Source organism: Sciurus vulgaris (assembly GCF_902686455.1).
Source record: "Sciurus vulgaris genome assembly, chromosome: 10".
NCBI lineage: Eukaryota > Metazoa > Chordata > Mammalia > Rodentia > Sciuridae > Sciurus > Sciurus vulgaris.
The window spans coordinates 90160937-90185360 of record NC_136470.1 but is presented as its reverse complement, the minus strand read 5'-3'; the positions used below and the strand labels follow the sequence as shown (position 1 = coordinate 90185360).

Sequence of the window (24424 nt, the reverse complement as noted above, 5' to 3'; positions counted from 1 at the left end):
CCTACAGAACTAATAAAATCAGAATCAATCTTTATTTTGTAGTTTCAAAAGGTAACATGTAAGATATACTTTAAAAAATCCATGTAGGATCTTTTCCTGTAAGATTTCAAATCAAAATACTTTAGATAGAAATAACAGTGAGATAATTGAAAGAAAAAAAAAAAAAAAACTACGTAAAGCACAATGTCACTAATAAAGTTGCATTTAAGAACAGAAAAAATAGCAATAAAAATACAAATCAAATAAAGCAAAATTATTGAAATTCATTTGGGTATGTTACATGTTAATATTCATTTCTGAGGACTTGAGTTTAAGTCAAATTTGGTTTTCCTCTGCCAGTGTTAGTAATGAAAAAAGCTAGAACCACATAATTAGATGGTATTTCTTTCATCTCATCAACGTGTAGATCCAATTCTTGAGCCTTAGTTATGATTTAAGATGACAAATTAGCTGAAGATTGACCACAGTTTTCTCACTCTAAGAGACTGTGTGCCAAAGAACAGATTTCAGATGTAATGTTTCAAGGAAGCTGACAAAAGGAACATGAAAAATTGCTTAAAGAATATCTTCTCACAGATACACTCAAGGGAAAAATTCTCTTATGCATAGACAATTTGCTTAAATCTCTCTGTACTTCTCCTTTCAGTTCCCATGATGTCAGTGTAGAAATCCTATGGCTATTCTTTTCAAACATATTATGTAGGCTAAGGTGAAATAGGTCATACTGCAGTATTTATATATTGGTTCTCATCTATCCTAAGTTAAATATGACATTTTACTCTGCTTTGTAACCTTCTAAAATGGTAATTTGAATGTTTGACAAATCCTCAGGACGTAAAGGTTAGATTGGAAACAGTTTTGTTTAAAGAGTCACAAAAGCACCTTCTTAATTTGTAGATTTAGTTTCATTAACTGATATAGAGTCAATTGACAATTACTAGTTATCAAGGGACAAGAGAGGTCCTCAAAAGAGGCACCAATATGAGTAACAACTCTCATATACCAAAGTAGGTAGACGTCTTATGGTGTTCTGGATCTCAGAGAAAGAAAACCAGTGTATCTCAAAGGTTGGGTACCGGGGATTGAACCAGGGCGCTTAACCACTGAGCCATATCCCCAGCCCTTTTAAAAACATTTTATTTAGAGACAGGGTCATACTGAGTTACTTAGCCTCACTAAGTTGTTGAAGCTGACTTTCAACTCACCATCATCCTGCCTTAACCTCCTGAGCTGCTGGGGTTACAGGCATGTGTTACTATGTTTGACTTAATGGACTTAACATTAGTTGAAGACTATCGTGAGCTTTACATTGGAGGTTCTTACGTAGATCCTTTGGGGTTCCCAACATCCATCTGGGGAGCCATGAAGTCAAACTATTTTCATAATAAGACTAAGATATTTCCCCCTTTTACCCTCATCCTCTCATGAGTACCTAGTGGAATTTTCTACAAGCTACTGGACATTTGATGATATCATTCTGATGGCTAATGGAATGTGTACTTGTATAATCGTAGGTTTTAAATTTTTCTGTTTAGCCTATAATGCAGTGGTAACAAAAAAACAACTGGATTAAAAAATAGGCAAAAAACCTGAATAGACATTTTTCCCAAAAAGATACATAAATGGCCAATAAGCATATAAAAAAGATGCTCAGGTTAGAGTGTAGCTCACTGGTAGAGCACTCACCCAGCATGAATGAGTTTGATCCCAGTACTACACACACACACACACACACACACACACATACACGCGTGCGCGCACAAACACACACACGTTTCCATATTCTTAGTCATTATAGAAATGCAAATTATAGTCAAAATGAGATACTACTTCATACCCATTAGAATGGCTGTTATTAAAAACAACAATTCCTGATAACAAAACAAAACAGAAAATAACAAGTAGTAGTCAGGATATGGAGAAATTGGAATCCTGTGCACTGCTGGTCAGAATGCAAAACAGTAGAGTTGTTATAGAAAACAGTACGGCTTTTTCTCAACGTGAAAAATAGAATTACTAGCTAGCTGCAGTGGTACAACACTAAAAAACAATAGAATTTGTCCTCAGGAGCTGAGAGTAAAAGGGAATGGAATTAATATTGTTTAATGGCTATGGAATTTCAGTTTTGCAAGATAAAATAAGTTTTGAAGTTGGATGGTTGCATAACTATGTGAACGTATTTTAAAGCCACTGAATTGTATGCTTAAAAATGACAAAAATGGTAAATTTTGTGTTATGTGTATTTTGCCATAATTAAAAAACACAATTTTCTCAGTTATATTTTCTGAATGGTAAATACCAATAGATGTAACTAACATAAACAACAGATCTTTTGGGAGGTGTCTTAATAATTTTTTTCAGAATGTATAGTGTTTCTGACACCAAAAACTTGAGAACTGCTGATTTTAATGCAAACACATATACAACTTTAAGGGCTTGCTGCATGTCTGATTCAAGGCTATTACTTCTTGCCAAGTTTTTATTCTTAAGGAAACCATGGCCAAAATGAGTAAATAATGAGTTAGAAACTCTATATGGGGTAATTTCCCCAAACTGTACTGAAATAAAAGCACATAACATTCTCCTAACTACAATAGTCAAAGGCTCAAGAGAAACTGGAGAGTGAAAAAAACACCCATTCAGTAGGAGAGAAGCCAGAGTTAGCTCTGAACTGTAGAATAAAACCTGATTAAAGCTTACCTGCATGCCATATGACCCATCATGGTTATATGTAACAGCTATTGCTACATCTTTATGGAAAAGGGGGAAAATTAAAGAAAAATTAGAAGATATTCACTTATTCAATAACTGAGATGCCAAAAATCTCATTTTCAACCTTAAGATAACCAGCTGTTCACAAAAGAATCATCATCTTTTTCATTCCCTGGAAATAAAGGCTTTTTCTTAGAAAAGCATCTGGCAGGCAGGTTTCAATAAAGATGAACTTCAAACTTTTCTTTTTTAAAAATTCAGTTTTAGATATCTTAAAGTTATAGAATATTTTCCATATTTGCCCTGCAATGAAAAATCTGCAGTGTCATAGCAGAAAATACAATGAACTGATAAACAGAAGTTCTGGTTTAAGACCCAAATCTGCAATCTGATTTCCTCTGGGGTCCTGACTGAGTCACCAAATCTCTGAGCCTTTATTTTCTGAGCTACTTAATGGGTATGAGAATTTAACAATGATTAAATAAGTGAGACAGTGCTTTATAGACAGTAATACACTATACAAGTTTAGGAAATTATTCATGCTATTATATGAATATGGAATTGGTTGAAGACTATCCCAGGAGTTGGAAATCAAGTTCTGTGTAAGTGTGCAGCTCAGGGGTAGCATGCATGCTTAAAATACACAAGGCCCAGGATTTGATCCCTAGCACCAGGGGGAAAAAAAAAGAAGAAAGTTTCATGGGGCAGAGTATATAGGTCAAAGTCATTTTGTTACCTCCTGCTACTTTAACCATCGTTTTCATGCTGCCAGCTTAAATCTGTTTCTAGCCCTGACTTTCCTTCCTTCTCCAGAACTCTGATTAGTCACTGCCAGCTGGATGCTACACTGGCATCTTAAAATGATCATGCTGGGTCCAACAAATCACTGTCCCCTCCTGACCTGGGAGCTTCATGACTGCCACCATCCTTCCTGTTACCTGTACTTACAACCTGTCATCCTTGCCTCATCCTTCTTCGATTTCCACCTCCAACGGTTCCCATACAGCTACCAAATTCTTTCCTCTGAGAATCTGTATTATGCATGCCTTCCTTTCCATTCCCATTCCTCTACCTTGACCCAGGCCAGGCTGTCTCAGGTCTGGATGGCTCTGAGGAGATCCTCCAGGATCTTCCTGCTTCCTGTCTCAACCCTTCCAGCTGATGCTTCCTAGTTTGTCCCAGCTATATTCAAAATACTTGGCCTGGTTTGAAGGCTCCAATCTCTCAGCCTTATTTGCTACCTTTCCTCAACACACTCAGACCTCTGCTCCAACCAAATGGGGAAATGGGCCAATTAGTACTTCCCATATGTGCCTCTTTGCTCATGGCTCCTCCTTCACCATGTTGCTGCCCCCAACCACAACAAAACCCCATGCCTGCCTTCTTCACACAGAGCTTCTTCACAAGCTCTCTATTCTTGGGAAGAATCTGACTTGGCAGGATGAACTCTCTCTTCCTTGAATATTTGGATTTCTGCACATAAAACATCATTATGATTCTCCCCTCATCCTGATTTATGATAACAGTGAGTTTTCTCTTCATTAGTTGTTTTTAAAAAGCTTAATAATGAAAGTGTTCACAAAAGTCAAACACTACAAAAACTCCACAGTTTGCAATGTTAATCACTACCCCATCCATCTTCCCAACACACACTTCCAAATGGTGATTTCTTTTTTTAATTTTTTAGTTGTAGATGAACACAATAACCTTCATTTTATTTTTATGTGGTGCTGAGGATCAAACCCAGTGCCTCACATGTGCTAGGCAAGTGCTCTACCACTGAGCCACAACTCCAGGCCTGTGGTGAATTTCTTGACAGAAAAAAGGGGACAAAGATATTTTTTCCCCTCTTCTCCACATCATCAGTGTATCTGTTTCTTCAAAGACTTTATACTGGGTGTATGAAAATTCTCTATCCCTATCTTGTCAACATGCTTTAACTTTCTGAGAAGAAAATTCCTCGAATTACAACAGATTAATGTTCTTTCAATTTATAAAATATGAAAAGCATTTAACTGACACAAATGCCAGTAGAATCATCATAAAGACATTGCCAGGAACACTCCAAATTCTCTTACAGCATTATAGAGTCATTAAACTTGTTTCTCTCTCCCCTACGTATTTCTGTCACTCACCAGAGAAACTTGAACACCCTCGTGCATCTAATATGGTATGGAAATTCAGCATGGCGCAGAGGCAACTATGCTTATGTTCCTAGAGTGAGGGTTTCAAGTGCTGGCTCCTCCAATTACTTTTAGTGTCACTTTTGGAATGTTACTTATCTCTCTCTATGCTCTGGCCTTGGCTCAGAGAGATCAGTAATTTACAAAGTTGACATTAATAGCACTGATCTCACTGACCTGTTCTGAAAATGCAAATGAAATGATCTTTGGAAAGTGTTTAATGAAGTATCTAACATACACCAAATAATCAATGTATCTTTGCTGTTATTATCATTGAGGGTTGGGCAAGGTTCTGTAAAACATGGCCAACGATAACAAAGTAAGAAAAAATTTCAGGCCTTGAATACAGTATTTAAAATACTTGCTTATTCTCACTGAGATCATGAAAAGTTGATTCTACTTTTGATTTTTAAATGCTTTGGGGCTCTTAGGCTTCTGTTTGGTGTATTTTCCTATTTAACGGTAGTCATGCTGATTAGCATTATTCAGAGACTCACCATAACTTTCTGTTTTTTTTTTTTTGTTGTTGTTTTGTTTTTGTTTTGGTACTGGGGATAAAACCTAGGGGTATAAACACTGAGCTACATTGTCAGTCCATTTAATTTTTTATTTTGAGACAGGGTCTTACTAAGTTACTGAGGCTGGCCTCAAATTTTGATCCTCCTGCTTCGGCCTCCTGAGTCTCTGGGGTTACAGGCATGTGCTACTATGCCTGACTCACCATAACATTTCTAAAAGGTGTTACACTCAGACCTGGATTATTTTTGTAGAATGTCGCCAAAAGGATATAGTGAATAGTAATCACATTAGTTTTTCAATTATGTATTTATTATTTTTCAATGAAACCTTTTTTTAAAATGTTTTAAATTATTCTAATTAGTTATACATGATAGCAGAATGCATTTCGACTCATTGTACACAAATGGAGCACAAATTCTCATTTCTCTGGTTGTATACCATGCAGAGTTACACCGTTCATGCAATCATACATGTACATAGGATAATAATGTCTGTCTCATTCTACCATCTTCCCTGTCCCCATACCTCCTCCCCTCCTCCCACCCCCTATCTTTTTTTAATTCTAAAAATTCAGCATAATTCAAAACACTACTTAGTGATTAAATGAAGATTCTAGCCAAATAACAACTGGTCAATCTAGTGAATTACAATCCCACACATAATTCTTCTGTTTGAAGTTGAAGAGGTCACTGAAATTTTACTGCTTTTGATACTGGCATTTAGCATAAAGGATTCTAGAGAAAGATTTTCCCAGATTTGGGGGGCTGCTTTTTGGGATAAAATGAAACACATTGGCATAAAATGGATAGGTAAACCATTTGCACAATGCTACTATGTAAATGATGTTTCTAAACTTTCCTCATGATGGCCTAAAGATACACCAATGCATTTAAGGTAATGCACATCATAAGAAAATACTAAAGAGTCATAACCCAATCAGTTTCCGTGAATGAAGAATTTGTTACTAAGTGAGTGAATATCTAGATTTGAAGTAGAAAAGATCTAACTCTGTTCAGAAAAAGAGGGTGTAACAATCAGCTGGCAAAAGGATTTGGCTCCACCTTGTTCAGACATTTTTGAAAATGGGGCTATCAGGGACACCTCACAAGGACATCAGATGACTGCACCCATCTGGCTTCCCATACACACTGTCCTGTAGAAGAAGGGATATAGTCACCAGCCATCACAGGATTCTGATCCTGCTGGTATGTGACCCTGGGCATACATTTATTAACTATTTTCTGGCTTAGGTATCAGCCTCTTCTGACATCAGTTAAAATAAACCAGACCTTACTTTGAACCTACTGAAATTAGTTTGTAATAAAAATTATATTCCACTGGAAAAGTGGTAGAAACATCATGGGAGTCAATGTCAGAAAGAGTGGGTGTCAATAATGCTTTGCCACCTACTATCCTTGTGTAAGTGACTTCTCCTTCTGTGCCTCAGTTTCATCATCCATAAATTGTTGTGAAGACAAAATCTCACACGTGACAAGGTACATAATAAATTATAGCTCTTTAGCAACCCACTTCCACCTCAAACATCCAAAACACTGCCTGAGCAATGGGCAATTCTCCCGCCCTGACACAGTTTTGGATATTGTTTTTCTTATTTAAAAATAATATACTTTTACTGCAAAGCAAAAAAGTACAAAGAATTGGGGGGAAATCCTACCATTCTATGATAACCTTGCTTACACTTTGGTATATTTCATCAGTTGTTTTGCTGTGTGTGTATTTTATGACATATTTTAGAATATTTACAAACATAGAAAAAGTGTAAAGAAAAATAGGAATCATTAATTGTACTACCAAGAACCAATCAATTCTAATTTTGGCATATTCCCTTTCATTGTTTGGGGTAGGTATTTTTAAAAATGTAATTCGTCCTGACCAGGCTGAACTGTCTTTTTCAGTTAAATGTGACATATTTCTATGACTCATATTTCTCTATTAATGACACATTACTTACCTTTTTTACCATCTCTAAGAGTCATGTTTCTGGTGTATGAGATGTTTAGCCTTCTTCCACTGCTGAATGAAAATGGAGAGAATTGATCTAGAAAAAATTTAAAATTCAACAACAAATTTATAAATGTCAACCCTACTTAATTTATACCTTACAAAAGAAAACATAAACCACAGGTCCTAAACTGCCAACTCAAAGATATTTTCTTTGTTCTTTTCACTGTACTTAAATTAGATACTTCTATTTATGTGATAACATATTTATATATTTGTATTTATATATCCATTTATATCTTAGAAAATTTGATAAAAGAAATCCAAGCTTCTCTGGGAGAATCAGAATATTTGCAACCTAAACTCTCATTCTCTGGTGGCATAAACTGTGCAGTGGCCACTCCCTTTTGACAGGGCAAATGCATGCTAGGTCACCAAAATCTCTACCACTCACTATTTTTGTTTCACCAAGTCTTGAAGTCATTTATTTAGAAGCTCATATCTGTACTAGTTATAAATTCTAAAAAGAAAGGTGATAGCAAGAGGACACTCCATTCTAAAAATGTTAAGTTCAGCTTAGTAATTTCACATGGGGCATATTTTGGTGCCTTTTCATTCAGTGTAAAAGAACAGAGCACAAATCTAAAGACAGAGTTGTACATTTTGAGCCTTCAAAATAAATAACTTGAATCCTGAGCATGGTGGCACATTCCTGTAATCCCAGCAACTTGGGAGGTTGAGGTAGGAGGATTGCAAGTTCAAAGTCAGCCTCAGCAACTTAGTGAGACCCTGTCTCAAAATAAAAAATAAATGGTGGGGATGTGGCTCAGTGGTTAAGCACCCTGAGTTCAATCTTGGAACCAGAAAATAAATAAATAAATAAAATAAAACTATCTTGAATGGATCTAGAAATTAAGAAATCTTATAAAAAGAGAGGAAAATACAATATAATAATTCTAATAAGAAGAATAAATGTATTAGATTTTTAAAAAAATTTTTAATAAGGATAGAGAAATAACAAAGTAGACCTCAAGGAATAGTGAACAACAGACATCACAGGAATCAGAAAGAGGTCAAGAAAGTAGTGTTTAGTTGAAAACAGACCCATTTCTACAAGTTAGGGGATTAGTTAGGCTATGCTTAGTGCATGAAATTGTGTTTATGGGTACATCCATGATCTGTGCAGAGCTCTCCTCCACAATAAAGAACACATCTGCAGAGAATGGTGTCAGTCACAGCGAGGAGAGAAGGCAGGCAAGAGAGGCATACAAACAAGGGAGTGTGTTCAGTGATGATTCATGTAGTGTTCAAGGCAGAGGAAAAAGAGCATCCTGTACCTTGTGTCTGGAGTTTGAAAGCTTCAGTCATAGCTTTCTCCTTGAGGATGAGACCCAGAGCTGCCTGGCATAAATACTCTTTGGCTGCAGCCTTCTGACTGGGCAGCAGTTCTCTGTGGTGCTGGGGAATAAAATCAGTGTGCACATTCCCGGCTTCAAACTCTGGATGGCCAGACAGGCGCAATAGAAAGTCGATATTGGTGCATAGTCCCACAATCTAGGAAGAGAATAAAGCCCAGGTCCTACTGAGTAGGAAAAACAAGCCAGTCAGAAAAGCATCTTTTCCTGCCCCGTTCCCCTTAAGTATTTTCTACAGTGGAAAAAAGGAAACTCTTAGAAAAAAATGAAAAAACCTATGATGGTACCATGTGATGAAATGTCACTTACTAGCACCATATCTACCACCATATATGTGAATTTCACAGTTAAAAGTTATATTTTAATAAGAGAAAGAGGATGGAAATGGTGTTATAGTAGGTAGTGTAGAGACATTTAATTGACTTATATTAGGAAAGGGGTAAAAGTTAAGAAACAGCCAGTGTGGTGGCACATGCCTGTAATCTCAGCAGCTCGGGAGGCTGAGGAAGAAGGATTGAGTTAAAAGACAGCCCCAGCAACTTAGCAAGGCCTAAGCAACTTAATGAGATTCTGTCTGTAAATAAAATATAAAAAGGGATTGGGGATGTGGTTCAGTGGTTAAGCACCCCTGGGTTCAATTCTTAGCACGGGGAGGGGGAGAGAGTTAAGAAATATAAATGAAATTTATTTGCAAGATACTGAAGAATGATTCAGTATAACTTCCACAAAATAAGATGACTGCAAAGAGCAGTCAGGACTGCTACACTGGGGAGGGTATAGGATTCAATGGCCTCAAAGGAACTTCTTTACAACATAAGAATATGAACTTTACACATTGATTTTAAAAAAGTATAAAATTAACCTAAATCTACCTAATAAGAGGTAAAACTAGCTGCATGAGTCTTGAATTCATTCATTCATTCATTCATTCATTCATTCATTCATTCATTCATTCATTCATCTATGTCTTCATTCACTTAATAGCCATTTACTAAGTACCTTTTAGGCAGTGAGGACTAAAACAGATGAAGTCCCTGTGCTCACAAGTCACAGCTTATTTTCTAGAGAGGTGACATATAACAAACATGTCTAAGCAAACATCTAATATAATGTCCCATGCTATCAAGGAAACTAAAGTTGGCTAAAGGGAACAGAAAACAGCAAAGGGTCCTATTTTTAAAGAGAGAGGCTGGGAAAGGTCCCTGTGAAGTAAGCAGGGTTAATGACAGTCGGAAGAGATCCCTGAGATCACGTGGGGGATGAATATTCTAGAAGATGTCCTCTAGAGAGGACAGGAACATGACTCCAGGCTCGGTGTGCCTAAGGAATGGCAAGGAGGCCACTGTAGCTGGAGCCACAGAAATCAGAGGTTTGATTAATTAACAGTGTAAAAATTTTAAGATCATGGGTTAATAAATCCTTCTATGAAGTTAAATCAATGTGTTATGAGACTTTCTGACCCAAGAAAATTAATGTGCTACAGAAAAATAACCAACAATCAAAAGGATGAAACTGAATATAATTATTTTCCTCTGAACAGGAGTTACCAGACTGTAGAGAAAACTCATGTAGCTGCCTTATTTACAGAATGACTAGGATTTCAGTAAAATATAACACGCTGATTCTAACAGTTTTATTTCTGCAGTCTTTCTTTTCTGAAATCAAGAAGTCCTCAAAGCCTACTCTGACCCACAGGAAATCTCCTCATGTGAACTCATTTGGTGACATATGGGCAATTGGTGGAAATAGGTGACAAGACTAAGGCTCTGACAAGGACAAAGGAAGACTTTTGATGCTGACCAAAGGCATTAGGGGTTCTTCTGACCCCAAGTGACTCACATTGTACTGACGAAGGCTATATCTCAGTTTTGTCAAGGCCGCCTGACGATCTGCAGCCCATACGACCAGCTTCGCGATCATGGGATCATAGTGCACTGAAACTTCATCTCCTGAAATTGAAAACCCACAGAACGTTTCAAAGTCACACTTGAAGAAATAAAATATGAGAAGCAAGATATTCATACTTAGTCCTCTCAAATTCCCAAATGGTGGACTCATGACCACTATTTTATTTTTGAGAAAATAGAGGTTCAGAGGAATTTAAAATTTGTCCAAAATCTAACCAGGATGTGGTCACCCAAGAGCAGCAGGCCCTACATGGTGATTCAGTGACATGCAGGCTGGCTTCCCCATCCCTATCTTATTTTGAACCTTTTTTTCCTTTCTCAAACTCCTTTTGAAACTTTTTTTCCTTTCATGCAAACTCCTACCTCTCACATTAAACTCACTTCTGCTTTTAGCATTTCCCCCCTCCACACTTTCAGTTTCCTCATCAGTAAATAAAGATAATTCCTCTCTCTTGTAAGGTGTTGGAAGGAGTGACAATAAAGTGCCAAGTGCTATGACTGGCAAAGCTGATAAGCAAACAGCAGCAATCTTACTGAGATTACAATCCTAGTCAACAAGAACCATGGCACATCCCACTTGACAGAAATGGTTCAAATTGCAAGGATGTGGTGCATCATTAAGACTGTTGGAGGACCTTTTCCTCACATTGGCAGGTCATTTGACCTCTCTGAACTGCAGGTCCTCATCTATAACATCAAGGGGATACAATTCACTCTCTTACCCATACACACACCTACTCACGTATCAACACACATTGAAGACCTACTAGGCCTCAGTTGGAGCAAGGTGTTGCAAATATAATATGCAAGGCATAGTCCTTCTCTTAAGAGTCTTACAATCTAAGAGGGGCATGAGACAAGGAGTAAAAGATGACAGGAGTACAACATGGGCATTGCCCAAGGAATGCACGAATGGTTTCGGGTACACAGGACAGAGGGCTAGGGACAGTCTCCTGGACTAGATTATCCCTCTTAGGACCAAGGAAAGAACCTGGAAGCCCTTCTCAGAATTACATCTCTGCTACCCTTTGAGCAACTTAACTAAACTATGCAGCAAGTTCTGTTTGTCGCAAAGGTTTCTTCTTCCAACTGCAATGTTCTTTTGTTTCCAATGTGCTCTGTGATATGTTAAAAATTTTATCAACTGCCAAATCTTGCTGTGGCTTAGCCAATTTATTATCAAGAAGTATTAATTCCTCATTTTGGCTTGTAAAACGCTATATGATTTGCCCTGAAATGGTGTCTCCAACTACATCTCCAACCACCTGCCTTCCAGACCTTTGCCTTCAGCCATAGTTCTTTAAATACACCTTTCACTTTCTCTTTTCTTCACTTTTCATTATGCTATTAAATCTGCCTACATAAGTCCACTCCAGACGTCCTCTTAAAGACTAGTCCTGATTATTTCAGACTAACATAACCTCTCAGTCCTGAGAATTGCTACGTCTCATCACTGTGTAACTACTCTGGCAACTGAGATGAAAATGGAAGTAAATAGCCATCTTAATGGCTCAGACTCTGAAGCTAGATGCCTGGGTCTGAATCTCAGCTCTGAAGATGACCTTGGAGAGAGTTGTTACATCACTTAACTCCTCTTGTGACCTACTTTCTTCACCTCAAAAATGGGGATGGTAAAAATGCCTTCTTATAAGGGAGGTGGGTCTCATGTTGAAAGACGCCCATTCAAAAAATCACAAAGAATAGTGCCTGTAGATACATAGGAGGTGCTAAAGAGTTAAGTTATAACCAATGTTATTTGATCATATGCTGAACTATGAAAGCTCTTGCACTGTTCCTTTCTATTGTAATCTGTTTTTTTAAATTATTATTTAGCTTATACTTTATACTTAATTCTCCAACTTGACTTTAAGTTCCTTGAAGGCAGAGTGCCTACACTGTTGTAGTAGAAATCACAGTCACCTTTAATCACTTTTAGAACAAGGCAGAGTTACATAATAAAACAACAGATATGAAATTTTTCTTGGTAAAGTTTTACCAAGTATGTTGTATTTCAAAACAAGAGTACATTGTTTAAAATACTAATTATGCTTTAAAAATAACTATTATAGAAGGAAAAAGAAAAACTTGATGAGAAATCAATTAAGTCCCTTACTTTAAAACATGCCAGACATTTCCATAAGCCTCTACCCCAAAATAAATAATGTACCAAAGGCAGGCACAATGGTGGAGCCTGTAGTCCCAGCTGAGGCAGGAGAATCACTTGAGCCTCCAAGTTCAAGGTCAACTGAGTAATACAGTAAGATCCTGTCTCAAAGGAAAAAGAAAAAAAAAAAAAAAAAAAAAAACCAAGAACAAAAAAACATTACTAGAAGTTTAACAAGAGAGACTTTTCATTTCACTTTACCTTGCCGTACTCCAGTTTCAATCCTAGTGGAAAGGTCTGCCTGAGGGGTAGAGAGGTGCACCAGTGGTCCAGCCCCTGGCATGAAGTTATTGTTAGGATCTTCTGCATATATTCTAGCCTCAAAGGCATGGCCTTGCAGAGGTATTTCTTCCTGGCTCAATGGAATCTTTTCTCCTGCTGCAATCTGATAATAGATGAATATTGCCTCTTAGGAAAATACGAATTATGGCAGTTACAACACTTGGTAAGTCAATGGTTCTATCTTTTTTTTTCCTATAGAAAGTGTACAATGGACTTTGAAATACAGCCAAATGAAACTATGATTTATCCATTCACTTGAGTACTCAGCAAAACAAAAATAGATTTAAAAACATGCAGCCTGGGAATCATGTATTAATTACAAGGGGTTTCCTAGAGATTTTAAGTGGAGAAAGGCAAACTGATGGCTAATTTGCAAATATAAAAATCAACATTTGTTTAACATAATCAAAATCTTTTTAAAACACTTTTTGATTTTAGTTGTCAATGGACCTTTATTTTATTTATATGTAGTGATGAGACTCAAACCCAGAGCCTCACACATGTTAGGCAAGTGCTCTACTACTGAGCCACAACCCCAGCCCAAAATTCAAGTTTCTCAGTGGCAAGATATTCTTGGTTTTCATTTTAAAACATTAGCACTCCAGTCCAAAATCAATAAATCAATCTTTCTTTTTTTATTTTTATTATTTAAACAAATGGGATACATGTTGTTTCTCTATTTGTGCATGGAGTCAAGGCATACCATTTGTGTAATCATAAATTTACATAGGGCAATGTTGTTTGATTCTTTCTGTTTTTTTTTTCCCTTCCCCCCACCCCTCCCACCCCTCTTTTCCCTCTATACAGTTCTTCCTTCCTCCATTCTTACCACCCTCCTTATCCCTAACCCTAAACCTAACCCTAACCCTAATGCCAACCCCTCCTACCCCCCATTATACGTCCTCATCCGCTTATCAGCGAGATCATTCGTCCTTTAGTTTTTTGAGACTGGCTTATCTCACTTAGCATGATATTCTCCAATTTCATCCATTTGCCTGCAAATGCCATAATTTTATCATTCTTCATGACAGAGTAATATTCCATTGTATATATATGCCACAGTTTCTTTATCCATTCATCAACTGAAGGGCATCTAGGTTGGTTCCACAATCTGGCTATGGTGAATTGAGCAGCTATGAACATTGATGTGGCTGTAACTCTGTAGTATGCTGATTTTAAGTCCTTTGGGTATAGGCCAAGGAGTGGGATAGCTGGGTCAAATGGTGGTTCCATTCCAAGCTTTCTGAGGAATCTCCATACTGCTTTCCAGAGTGGCTGCACTAATTTGCAGTTCCACCAGCAATGTATGAGTGTACCTTTTTCCCCACATCCTCACCAACACTTATTGTTGCTTGTGTTCTTGATAATCGCCATTTTAATTGGGGTGAGATGAAATCTTAAGGTAGTTTTGATTTGCATTTCTCTTATTACTAAAGATGTTGAACATTTTTTCATATATCTGTTGATTGCTTGTACATCTTCTTCTGTGAAGTGTCTGTTCATTTCCTTAGCCCATTTGTTGATTGGATTATTTGTATTCTTGGTGTAGAGTTTTTTGAGTTCTTTAGAGATTCTGGAAATTAGGGCTCTATCTGAAGTATGAGTGGCAAAGATATTCTCCCACTCTGTAGGCTCTCTCTTCACATTGCTGATAGTTTCCTTTGCTGAGAGAAAACTTTTTAGTTTGAATCTATCCCAGTTGTTGATTCTTGCTTTTATTTCTTGGGCTATGGGAGTCCTGTTAAGGAAGTCTGATCCTAAGCCAACAAGTTGAAGATTTGGACCTACTTTTTCTTCTATAAGATGCAGGGTCTCTGGTCTGATTCCGAGGTCCTTGATCCATTTTGAGTTGAGTTTTGTGCAGGGTGAGAGGTAGGGGTTTAATTTCATTCTGTTGCATATGGTTTTCCAGTTTTCCCAGCACCATTTGTTGAAGAGGCTATCTTTTCTACATTGCATATTTTTGGCACCTTTGTCTAGTATGAGAAAATTGTATTTATTTGGGTTTGTGTCCATGTCCTCTATTCTGTACCACTGATCTACCTGTCTATTTTGGTACCAATACCATGCCATTTTTTGTTACTATTGCTTTGTAACAGAGTTGAAGATCTGGTATTGTGATACCCCCTGCTTCTCTCTTTCTACTGAGGATTGCTTTAGCTATTCTGGGTTTTTTATTCTTCCAGATGAATTTCATAATTGCTTGCTCTATTTCTGTAAGGTACTTCATTGGGATTTTAATTGGAATTGCATTGAATCTGTATAGCACTTTAGGTAGTATGGCCATTTTGACAATATTAATTCTGCGGTATCCAAGAACATGGAAGATCTTTCCATCTTCTAAGGTGTTCTTTAATTTCTTTCTTTAGTGTTCTGTAGTTCTCATTGTAGAGGTCTTTCACCTCTTTTGTGAGATTGATTCCCAAGTATTTTATTTTTTTCGATGCTATTGTGAATGGGGTAGTTTTCCTAATTTCTCTTTCTGAAGATTCATCACTTATGTATAAAAATGCATTGGATTTATGAGCATTGATCTTGTAACCTGCTACTTTACTGAATTCACTTATGAGTTCTAAGAGTTTTCTGGTGGAATTTCCAGGTTCCTCTAAATATATAATCATGTCATCAACAAACAGGGATAGTTTGAGTTCTTCTTTTCCAATTCGTATCCCTTTAATTTCTTTGGTCTGTCTAATTCCTCTGGCTAGAGTCTCAAGGACGATGTTGAATAGAAGTGGTAAAAGAGGGCATCCCTGCCTTGTTCCAGTTTTTAGGGGGAATGCTTTCAGTTTTTCACCATTTAGAATGATATTGGTCATGGGCTTAGTGTAGATGGCCTTTACAATGTTAAGGAATGTTCCGACTACCCCAATTTTTTCTAGTGTTTTCAGAATGAAGGGATGCTGTATTTTATCGAATGCTTTTTCTGCAACTATTGAAATAATCATGTGATTCTTAACTTTAAGTTTGTTGATATGGTGAATGACATTTATTGATTTCCAGATGTTGAACCAACCTTGCATCCCTGGGATAAAACCCACTTGATCGTGGTGCACTATCTTTTTAATATATTTTTGTATGTGATTTGCTAAAATTTTGTTGAGAATTTTTGTGTCGATGTTCATTAAGGATATTGGTCTGAAATTTTCTTTCCTTGATGTGTCTCTGTCTGGTTTAGGTATCAGGGTGATATTGGCTTCATAGAATGAGTTTGGGAGGGTTCCCTCCTCTTCTATTTCATGGAATACCTTGAGGAGTACTGGAATGAGCTCTTCTTTAAAGGTCTTGTAGAACTCGGCTTAGAACACATCTGGTCCTGGACTTTTCTTTGTTGGTAGGCTTTTGATGACCTCTTCTGTTTCATTGCTTGAAATTGATTTATTTAAGTTGTGTATGTCCTCGTTCAGTGTAGGTAATTCATATGTCTCTAGAAACTTGTTGATGTCTTCGAGGTTTTCTGTTTTGTTGGAGTAGAGATTTTCAAAATAGCTTCTAATTGTTTTGTATTTCACTCATGTCTGTTGTGATATTTCCTTGTTCATTCCGAATTTTAGTAATTTGAGTTTTCTCCCTCTTTCTCTTTGTTAGTGTGGCTCAGGGTTTATCAATTTTGTTTATTTTTTCAAAGAACCAACTCTTTATTTTGTTAATTTTTCCGATTGTTTCTTTTGTTTCAATTTCGTTGATTTCGGCTCTGATTTAACTATTTCCTGTCTTCTACTACTTTTGGTGTTGGTCTGCTCTTCTTTTTCTAGGGCTTTGAGCTGTAGTGTTAAGTCGTTTATTTGTTGATCTCTACTTCTTTTGTTGAATGTGCCCCATGAAATAAATCTTCCTCTAAGTACTGCTTTCATAGTGTCCCAGAGGTTTTGGTATGATGTGTCTTTGTTCTCGTTTACTTCTAAGAATTTTTTTATTTCCCTCCTGATGTCTTCTGTTATCCATTCATCATATAATAGTGTATTATTTAATCTCCAGGTATTGGAGAAGTTTCTGTTTTTTATTGTGTCATTTATTTCTAATTTCAATCCATTATGATCTGATAGAGTACAAGGTAGTATCTCTATCTTCTTGTATTTGCTAACAGTAGCTTTGCGACATAAAACATGGTCTATTTTAGAGAAGGATCCATGTGCTGCTGAGAAGAAAGCGTATTCGTTCTTTGTTGGATGGTATATTCAATATATGTCGGTTAAGTCTAAATTGTTGATTGTGTTATTGAGATCTATGGTTTCTTTATTCAATTTTTGTTTGGACGATCTATCCAGTGGTGAGAGAGGTGTGTTAAAATCGCCTAGTATTATTGTGTTGTGGTCTATTTGATTTCTGGAATTGAGAAGGATTTGTTTGACGTACATGGATGAGCCAATGTTTGGGGCATAGATATTTATGATTGTTATGTCTTGCTAATTTATGCTTCCATTAAGCAGTATGTAATGTCCTTCTTTATCCCTTCTGACTAGTTTTGGCTTGAAGTGCACATTATCTGAAATGAGGATGGATACTCCAGCTTTTTCGCTGTGTCCGTGTGCATGGTATATTTTTTTCCATCCTTTCACCTTTAGTCTATGGGTATCTCTTTCTATGAGATGAGTCTCTTGCAGGCAGCATATTGTTGGATTTTTCTTTTTAATCCAATCTGCCAGTCTATGTCTTTTGATTGATGAGTTCAGGCCATTAACATTCAGGGTTATTATTGTGATATGATTTGTATTCCCAGTCATTTGACTCATTTTTGTTTTTTGACATGATTTGGTTTCTCCTTTATTTGGCTATTCCTTTAGGCTAGTTTCTCCCGTTGCTGATTTACATCGTTGTTTTTCGTCTCTTCCTCATGGAATATTTTGCTGAGAATGTTCTGTAATGCCGGCTTTCTTTTTGTGAATTCCTTTAGCTTTTATTTATCATGGAAGGATCTTATCTCATCGTCAAATCTGAAAGTAAGTTTTGCTGGGTATAAGATTCTTGGTTGGCATCCGTTTTCTTTCAGTGCTTGGTAAATATTGTTCCAGGCCCTTCTAGCTTTTAGGGTCTGTTTGAAAAATCTGCTGATATTCTTATTGGTTTCCCCCTGAACGTAATTTGATTCTTTTCTCTCGCGGCCTTTAAAATTCTGTCTTTATTTTGAATGTTAGGTATTTTCATAATAATGTGCCTTGGTGTGGGTCTGTTGTAATTTTGTGTATTTGGAGTCCTATAAGCCTCTTGTACTTGGTTTTCCATTTCATTCTTCAGATTTGGGAAATTTTTTGATATTATTTCATTGAATAGATTGTTCATTCCTTTGGTTTGTTTCTCTAAGCCTTCCTCAATCCCAATAATTCTTAAATTTGGCCTTTTGATGATATCCCATAATTCTTGTAGATTCTGTTCATGATTTCTTACCATCTTCTCTGTTTGGTCAACTTTGTTTTCAAGATTAAATATTTTATCTTCAATGTCTGAGGTTCTATCTTCCAGGTGTTCTATTCTATTGGTTATGCTTTCTATGGAGTTTTTAACTTGGTTTATTGTTTCCTTCGTTTCAAGGATTTCTGTTTGTTTGTTTTTTTTTTTTTTTTAGTATCTCTAACTCTTTATTGAAATGATCTCTTGCTTCCCGTATTTGCTCTTTTAACTGTTGATTGGTGGGATCATTTAATGTCTGCATTTGCTCTTTCATCTCCTCCTTCAATGCCTGCATTTGCTCTTTCATCTCCTCGTTTGCTTCCCTGATTGTTTTAATTATGTACATTCTGAACTCCCTTTGTGACATTTCTTCTGCTGTGCTGTCATTGGGTTTTATTGATATAGTATCTAGGTTTGTTTGGGACATTTTCTTCCCTTGTTTTCTCATATTGGTCAGATGTCAGTGGGACTCTGAGATATTGCAGATTTCCTCTATTGGCTTATAGTGTCCCTGTAGATTTCTAGTGTATCACCTCCCAGCCTTCAGTAGCCTGAAGCCTTGGAGTAACTTGATAATGCAGTGCTTCTGAAGAAAGCTGCCCCTAGCCCGCTACTGGTTCCAGGGCCTGGAGCTGGCTCTGTGTGGAAAGGCTCTCACTGGGGGGCCTGCTCCGAGATGCTGACCGTGTGGGAGGAGCCCATTGCCAGAGTGCGCAGGGCTGCCAGGGGAAGACTCTAGCTGCCCTGCCCTACTCTGATAAACCGTCCCTATCCGGGCCTGCCGCCCAGGCCGAGCTTCACCCAGTGGGGGAGACTCACCCCGGGCTCTATTTTAGTCCGAGTCTCTCAATGCCTCCCCTTCTTGAATCCTGGGTTCTGGAGCGACTGGAGATGCAGTCACCCTCTAGTCTGCCATCTTGGATCGCCTCAATCTTTCTTTATAATAAATCACTACTTGATGTTTAGGACTACATTCACAGACATGAAAGAAGTATGCTGACCTTAGGAATCCTACACTGTAATCTTCATCAGCAAATGAGTGATAAAGGGAAAGGGAACACCATTTTTTTTTTCAAGTTTTTGCCCTCTTTATTGGCCTGTTTTTTTAACAGTCCATTCCCCACCTCTTGAAAACTTAAAAAAAAAATTTTTTTTTTAAGTTGTGGATGGACACAATACCTTTGTCTTATTTATTTATTTTTACATGGTGCTGAGGATTGAACCCAGTGCCTCACACATGCTAGGCAAGCGTTCTACCACTGAGCTACAGCCCCTGCCCCAACATCATGGGTTTTAAGTTTATTATGTTTATGTGTAATACCAGATTATAAACAGTTTCATTTGTATTGTTTATTGCTACTATAATTATTACTATTTTGACTCTTAAGTACAAAAACAATGAATTTTTCTCTTCAACTAGTATAACTTGGAAAAGGCTAATGAAGCATATTTGGTCACTTTCTCTCTTTACCCTCTTCTTCAAGCGTTTCCTCAAGATGAGATAATGACAACCTGAGGAAGTCATATAGATACAGGATAAAAGACTCTCAGTAACTTAGGATGTCCTGAGCTAAACAGGTAAGTATAAAACAGAAGCAAATGTTTCATCTCTTGGAATCTATAAATAGGAAAGATCAGGAACCACAGTTGTTGAGAATGAGAGGAAAAGGAACTGAGAGCCGTTATGGTAGTACTTCATTCCTTACTCCTTGGGTTCAAACTCTGTCTCTACACTCATTGGGACCCGGGCATGCTTTTGGTCTCATCATCCCAGATGTGGGACACCTATTAAAAACTTAAACTGAGCAACAAATATACCATTTACCAATGGTAACTTTGGAATAATTATTATGTTTGTAGTGTCCTATTCTTTTGAGGAAAGTAATAGGTAATGATTAGAGTGTTTGAAATATTTTAAAATTCATTGTGAAAATGGCACAAATTTTACAACAAAAGTTACTTTTACTAAATGTTCAACTAAACAAAATATTATGTACATAACTGATATGTAATATAGGAAATGCACACATTAAAGTATTTTCTGGAACTAGGTCATGATTTTATTTCAAAGAATGCATTGTATTTCAAATGATCAACGTTCAAAAGCTGTTGTCCTATAAATAGGACACAGAAACAATGTATATTCTTAGTAACGTATCATGCACTGTACTGCTACATGACAAACTCTAATGCATTGCTACTTGAGGTTATTTTGTTGACAAGTTGTGACCTGTGTATCCCTACTCAAAAGAATATATTAGAGTCAAGTGTGGTGGTGCACTCCAGTGGTTTGGGAGGCTGAGGCCAGGAGGATCTCAAGTTCAAAGTCAGCAATTTATCGAGGCCCTAAGCAACTTAGTGAGATCCTGTCTCAAAGTAAAAATAAAGGCTGAGGATGTGGCTCAGTGAGTAAATACCCCTGGGTTCAATTCCTGGTACAAAAGGGGAAAAAAAAAGAATGTATTATAGAAAACACTGATTCTGAATACTTGAGAAAAATGAGGAATTCCATTAGAGTATTTCAGCCTGGAGTTTTTTTTTTTTTTTTTTTTTTTGGTACTGGGGATTGAACTCAGGGGCACTCAACCACTGAGCCACACCCCCAACCCTATTTTTTTTTGTATTTTATTTAGAGATGGGTCTCACTGAGTTGCTTAGAGCCTCTCCGTTGCTGAGGCTGGCTTTGAACTTGCAATCATCCTGTCTCAGCCTCCCCAGTCACTAGGATTACAGGTATGTACCACCGCACCTGGCCAGCCTGGAGATTTTTTAAGAAATATTGACACCTGAAATAGATGATGCATACTATTCTGCAGAAGGTAAGCACACATTTGAAATACTTAGATGAGTTAAATACTTCTAGGAATTATTACATTTTCATAACAAAAGTATCATAAGCTGGCTTCCATAAGAAACTACTGATCAATTGATGAAGATTTGGGTATGTCTAGTATCAAAATGCAATGTCAAGAAATTATTTCCAGGAGCTGGAAAGTATCATATATTTTTTCAACAATAATGAATGACAACATGGAAGATAAATGTTTTCAAATTCATCTTCTAATAAAGATGATTCAAAAGTCATCATGACCTTTGGTTTCTTTGAAGAATGTTTGACAGAGGATAAAATGATTATCAGATATTATGGACACAATGCACTGAAACAATTTATAAGAGGTAAGCCCATAAGATTTGGTTACACATTCTGGGCACAGTGAGGAACATTGAGATATTGTTATGACTTTAACTTGGAAAAAGTGCTCGAGAAGAACCCAATGATGGGCCTTTGCTTGGGAGTAAGGGAGTTCTATAAATGTTTGAAGTGATAGAGAACCCACTCATGCTTTTTTTTTTTTTTCCTTTGGCAATTTATTCACTAAGTATGACTTGTTGGTACACCTTTGAAATATTGAATTCTGCAGAGTGAGGTGGCACAAGCCTGTGATCCCAGCAGCTCAGAAAACTGAGGCAGGAGGGTTGTGAGTTCAAAGCCAGCCTTAGCAACTTAGTGAGGCCCTAAGCAACTCAGTGAGATCCTGTCTCTAAATAAAACACAAAAACGGGCTGGGGATGTGGCTCAGTGGTTGAGTGCCCCCAGCACTCCACCTCAAAAAAAAAAAAAAAAAAAAAGAAAGAGGAAGAAATATTTGTTTCCAAGTTAGAGGCACCATGAAGAAAAACAAGTCAGTGGGTCATATGATCATATTTGATACAAATAATGAAATTCTCATTGCAAAGTGGTTAAATAATAAATATGTCATTGTTGGATTGAATTATGACATAGTGGGACAACTTGGCAAAGTTCAACAGTGGAAATGAAAAAGAAAGAGTGTAGTCAGTGTGACTCAAAGACAGTAGGTGCCTGTAACAATCTCAGTGGTGCTATGCACAACCATGATTTGTTGACTTCCAAATATTCTACTTCTGTTAGAGGTAAAAATGGCTTTGGTTTTTGTTCACTCAAGTAATTGATATGTGAATTGTAAATGCATGGATTATTCACACAACTGTGAAGAAAGAGAAAGAAAGAAAGAAAGAAAGAAAGAAAGAAAGAAAGAAAGAAAGAAAGAAAGAAAGAAAGAAAGAAAGAAAGAAAGAAAGAAAAATTTTTTGGACTTCAAAAGAAACGTCTGCTTAGCATACCTAAAAGATGCAATGAGAAACCATCTTCAGGAAGAGCATGCAATACTCCTAGACCTACTCATGTCCAAGATGATATCATATCAGTTGACATGAGAAGCTGTATTATTCTCAAATGGCAAGAACAAGGACAATGCCAAAACAAACCATATCACGTGAAACTGACACCACATGCAAAAAATGTAATACAATCCTTTGTTTGAAGGTTACAAGTATTTTGTTCTTTTCTGCCAAAATTAATTATTTAAGAGGTCATGAAAATTGTTTCTTTGTATATTTTGTAATGTACAAAAGGATGTCATTATTTGCCAAATGTACTATTTATAAGATGGTTTATATATATGTAAAAGATATTACATTATCCCAGTGTCCTACATGTGGGAAAATTTACATTTTTGTTTTTATGATAATAAGGGATATATTAGCCCTAGATTGTGATTTCCAAACCATTTTAATGCATCTGTGTCTGTTAAAATATCCACAGAATTGAAAACTTAGAACTTAATGGATTACCCTCTCCATGCTTCAGAGAAAAATGCCTGGCATACAGTAAGCATTATGTGTTACTTGGTATTATTTCATTCCTATCCTTTTAATGAAATTATCTTTAACATTTTAATAAAGAGTTCTATCTGTTTTTAATATAAAAAAGAAAAATTTGAGTGTTGCGGTTGTAGCTCAGTGGTAGAGCACTTGCCTAGTATGTGTGTGGCACTGGGTTTGATACTTGGCACCACACATAAATGAATAAAATAAAGGTATTGTGTCCATCTATAACTAAAAATATTTAAAAAAGAAAAATTTGAATGGCCATGTATCCATATTCTAAGATGTGATCTATTTCTAACCATTTAGACCCATTTTGAGCTGTGTTATTTTTGCCTATTTTCCTGAGACTGTTTCCATCTGAGCCCAAGAGAGACTGTTCCCAACTAGGCCTGTAGGTACTTAGAATTCTATGCCATTTGGGTTCTCTGAGGCTTATATAGTGACCCTTTGGAACCCCTGACCTTGAATGTTTTCACCAGCTTCTGAATGCTGGTAACCATCTCTACCTGTAGCCTGAACCAGGATGCCCACATCAAGGAACCCACATTCTAAGACGCCTTTGCCTCCAGAGGCAGGTCTCTGAGCTCAAACTTCAACTCATCAAATGGAGAATTCCCTTGGTTCCCTTTTGCCTGGAAACCAGACTATGCCCTGAACTCTGTAAGACGATTCCAGCAGTTTCCCTAACTCTTCTAAGACTCTTTCCTCAGATGACGAAAGCCTTCTCTTTCTGAAGAAACTTGATAGGCTATTATAATTTCCTGAGTTTCAGAAATAATGCCGATTTCCCTCATATCCAAAACCTTTCTGCTTCCTCCATCCTTAGAAACCTTTTATCCTCTATGATTTCAAAGGTCTAGACTCTCTTGGTTATTGCTTCAGAGAAAAATATCTTCCATTTCTTTGAATTTGGGAAACATAATCACTCTTGCCAGAAATTTTCTAATTCACTAGTTCTTCCTGATATTCACTACCACTTACTGGCCTGATATATCTGGTTTTTTTTTTTTTTTTTTTTTTTTTTTATTAGTACCAAGGCTAAACGGGCCTAGAAGAATCTTTTGGTTTGTTAAAACCACCAAACATCCCAAGAGACCGCAAAAGGAACATGACATTATTGCCCATGGGAGTTCTGAAAAGACAAAGGTATTAAAATAATCAAGACTTCAATATCACAGCATGGAAAAACATAATTTAGACTGA

The 24424-nt window shown here is 36.9% G+C and overlaps 1 protein-coding gene across 1 annotated transcript in view; it reads right to left on the bottom strand.

Moving 5' to 3' along the window:
- Nucleotides 1-24424, bottom strand: part of MCCC1 (methylcrotonyl-CoA carboxylase subunit 1) — a 70502-nt gene that overhangs the window by 8702 nt on the left and 37376 nt on the right. The window contains exons 11-15 of the mRNA XM_079100868.1: nt 13064-13247; nt 10631-10740; nt 8714-8930; nt 7387-7473; nt 2701-2750 (exon numbers count right to left, since the gene is read on the bottom strand). Coding sequence (XP_078956994.1) covers nt 2701-2750; nt 7387-7473; nt 8714-8930; nt 10631-10740; nt 13064-13247 — 648 coding nt within the window. The remainder of the gene's footprint in view (nt 1-2700; nt 2751-7386; nt 7474-8713; nt 8931-10630; nt 10741-13063; nt 13248-24424) is intronic.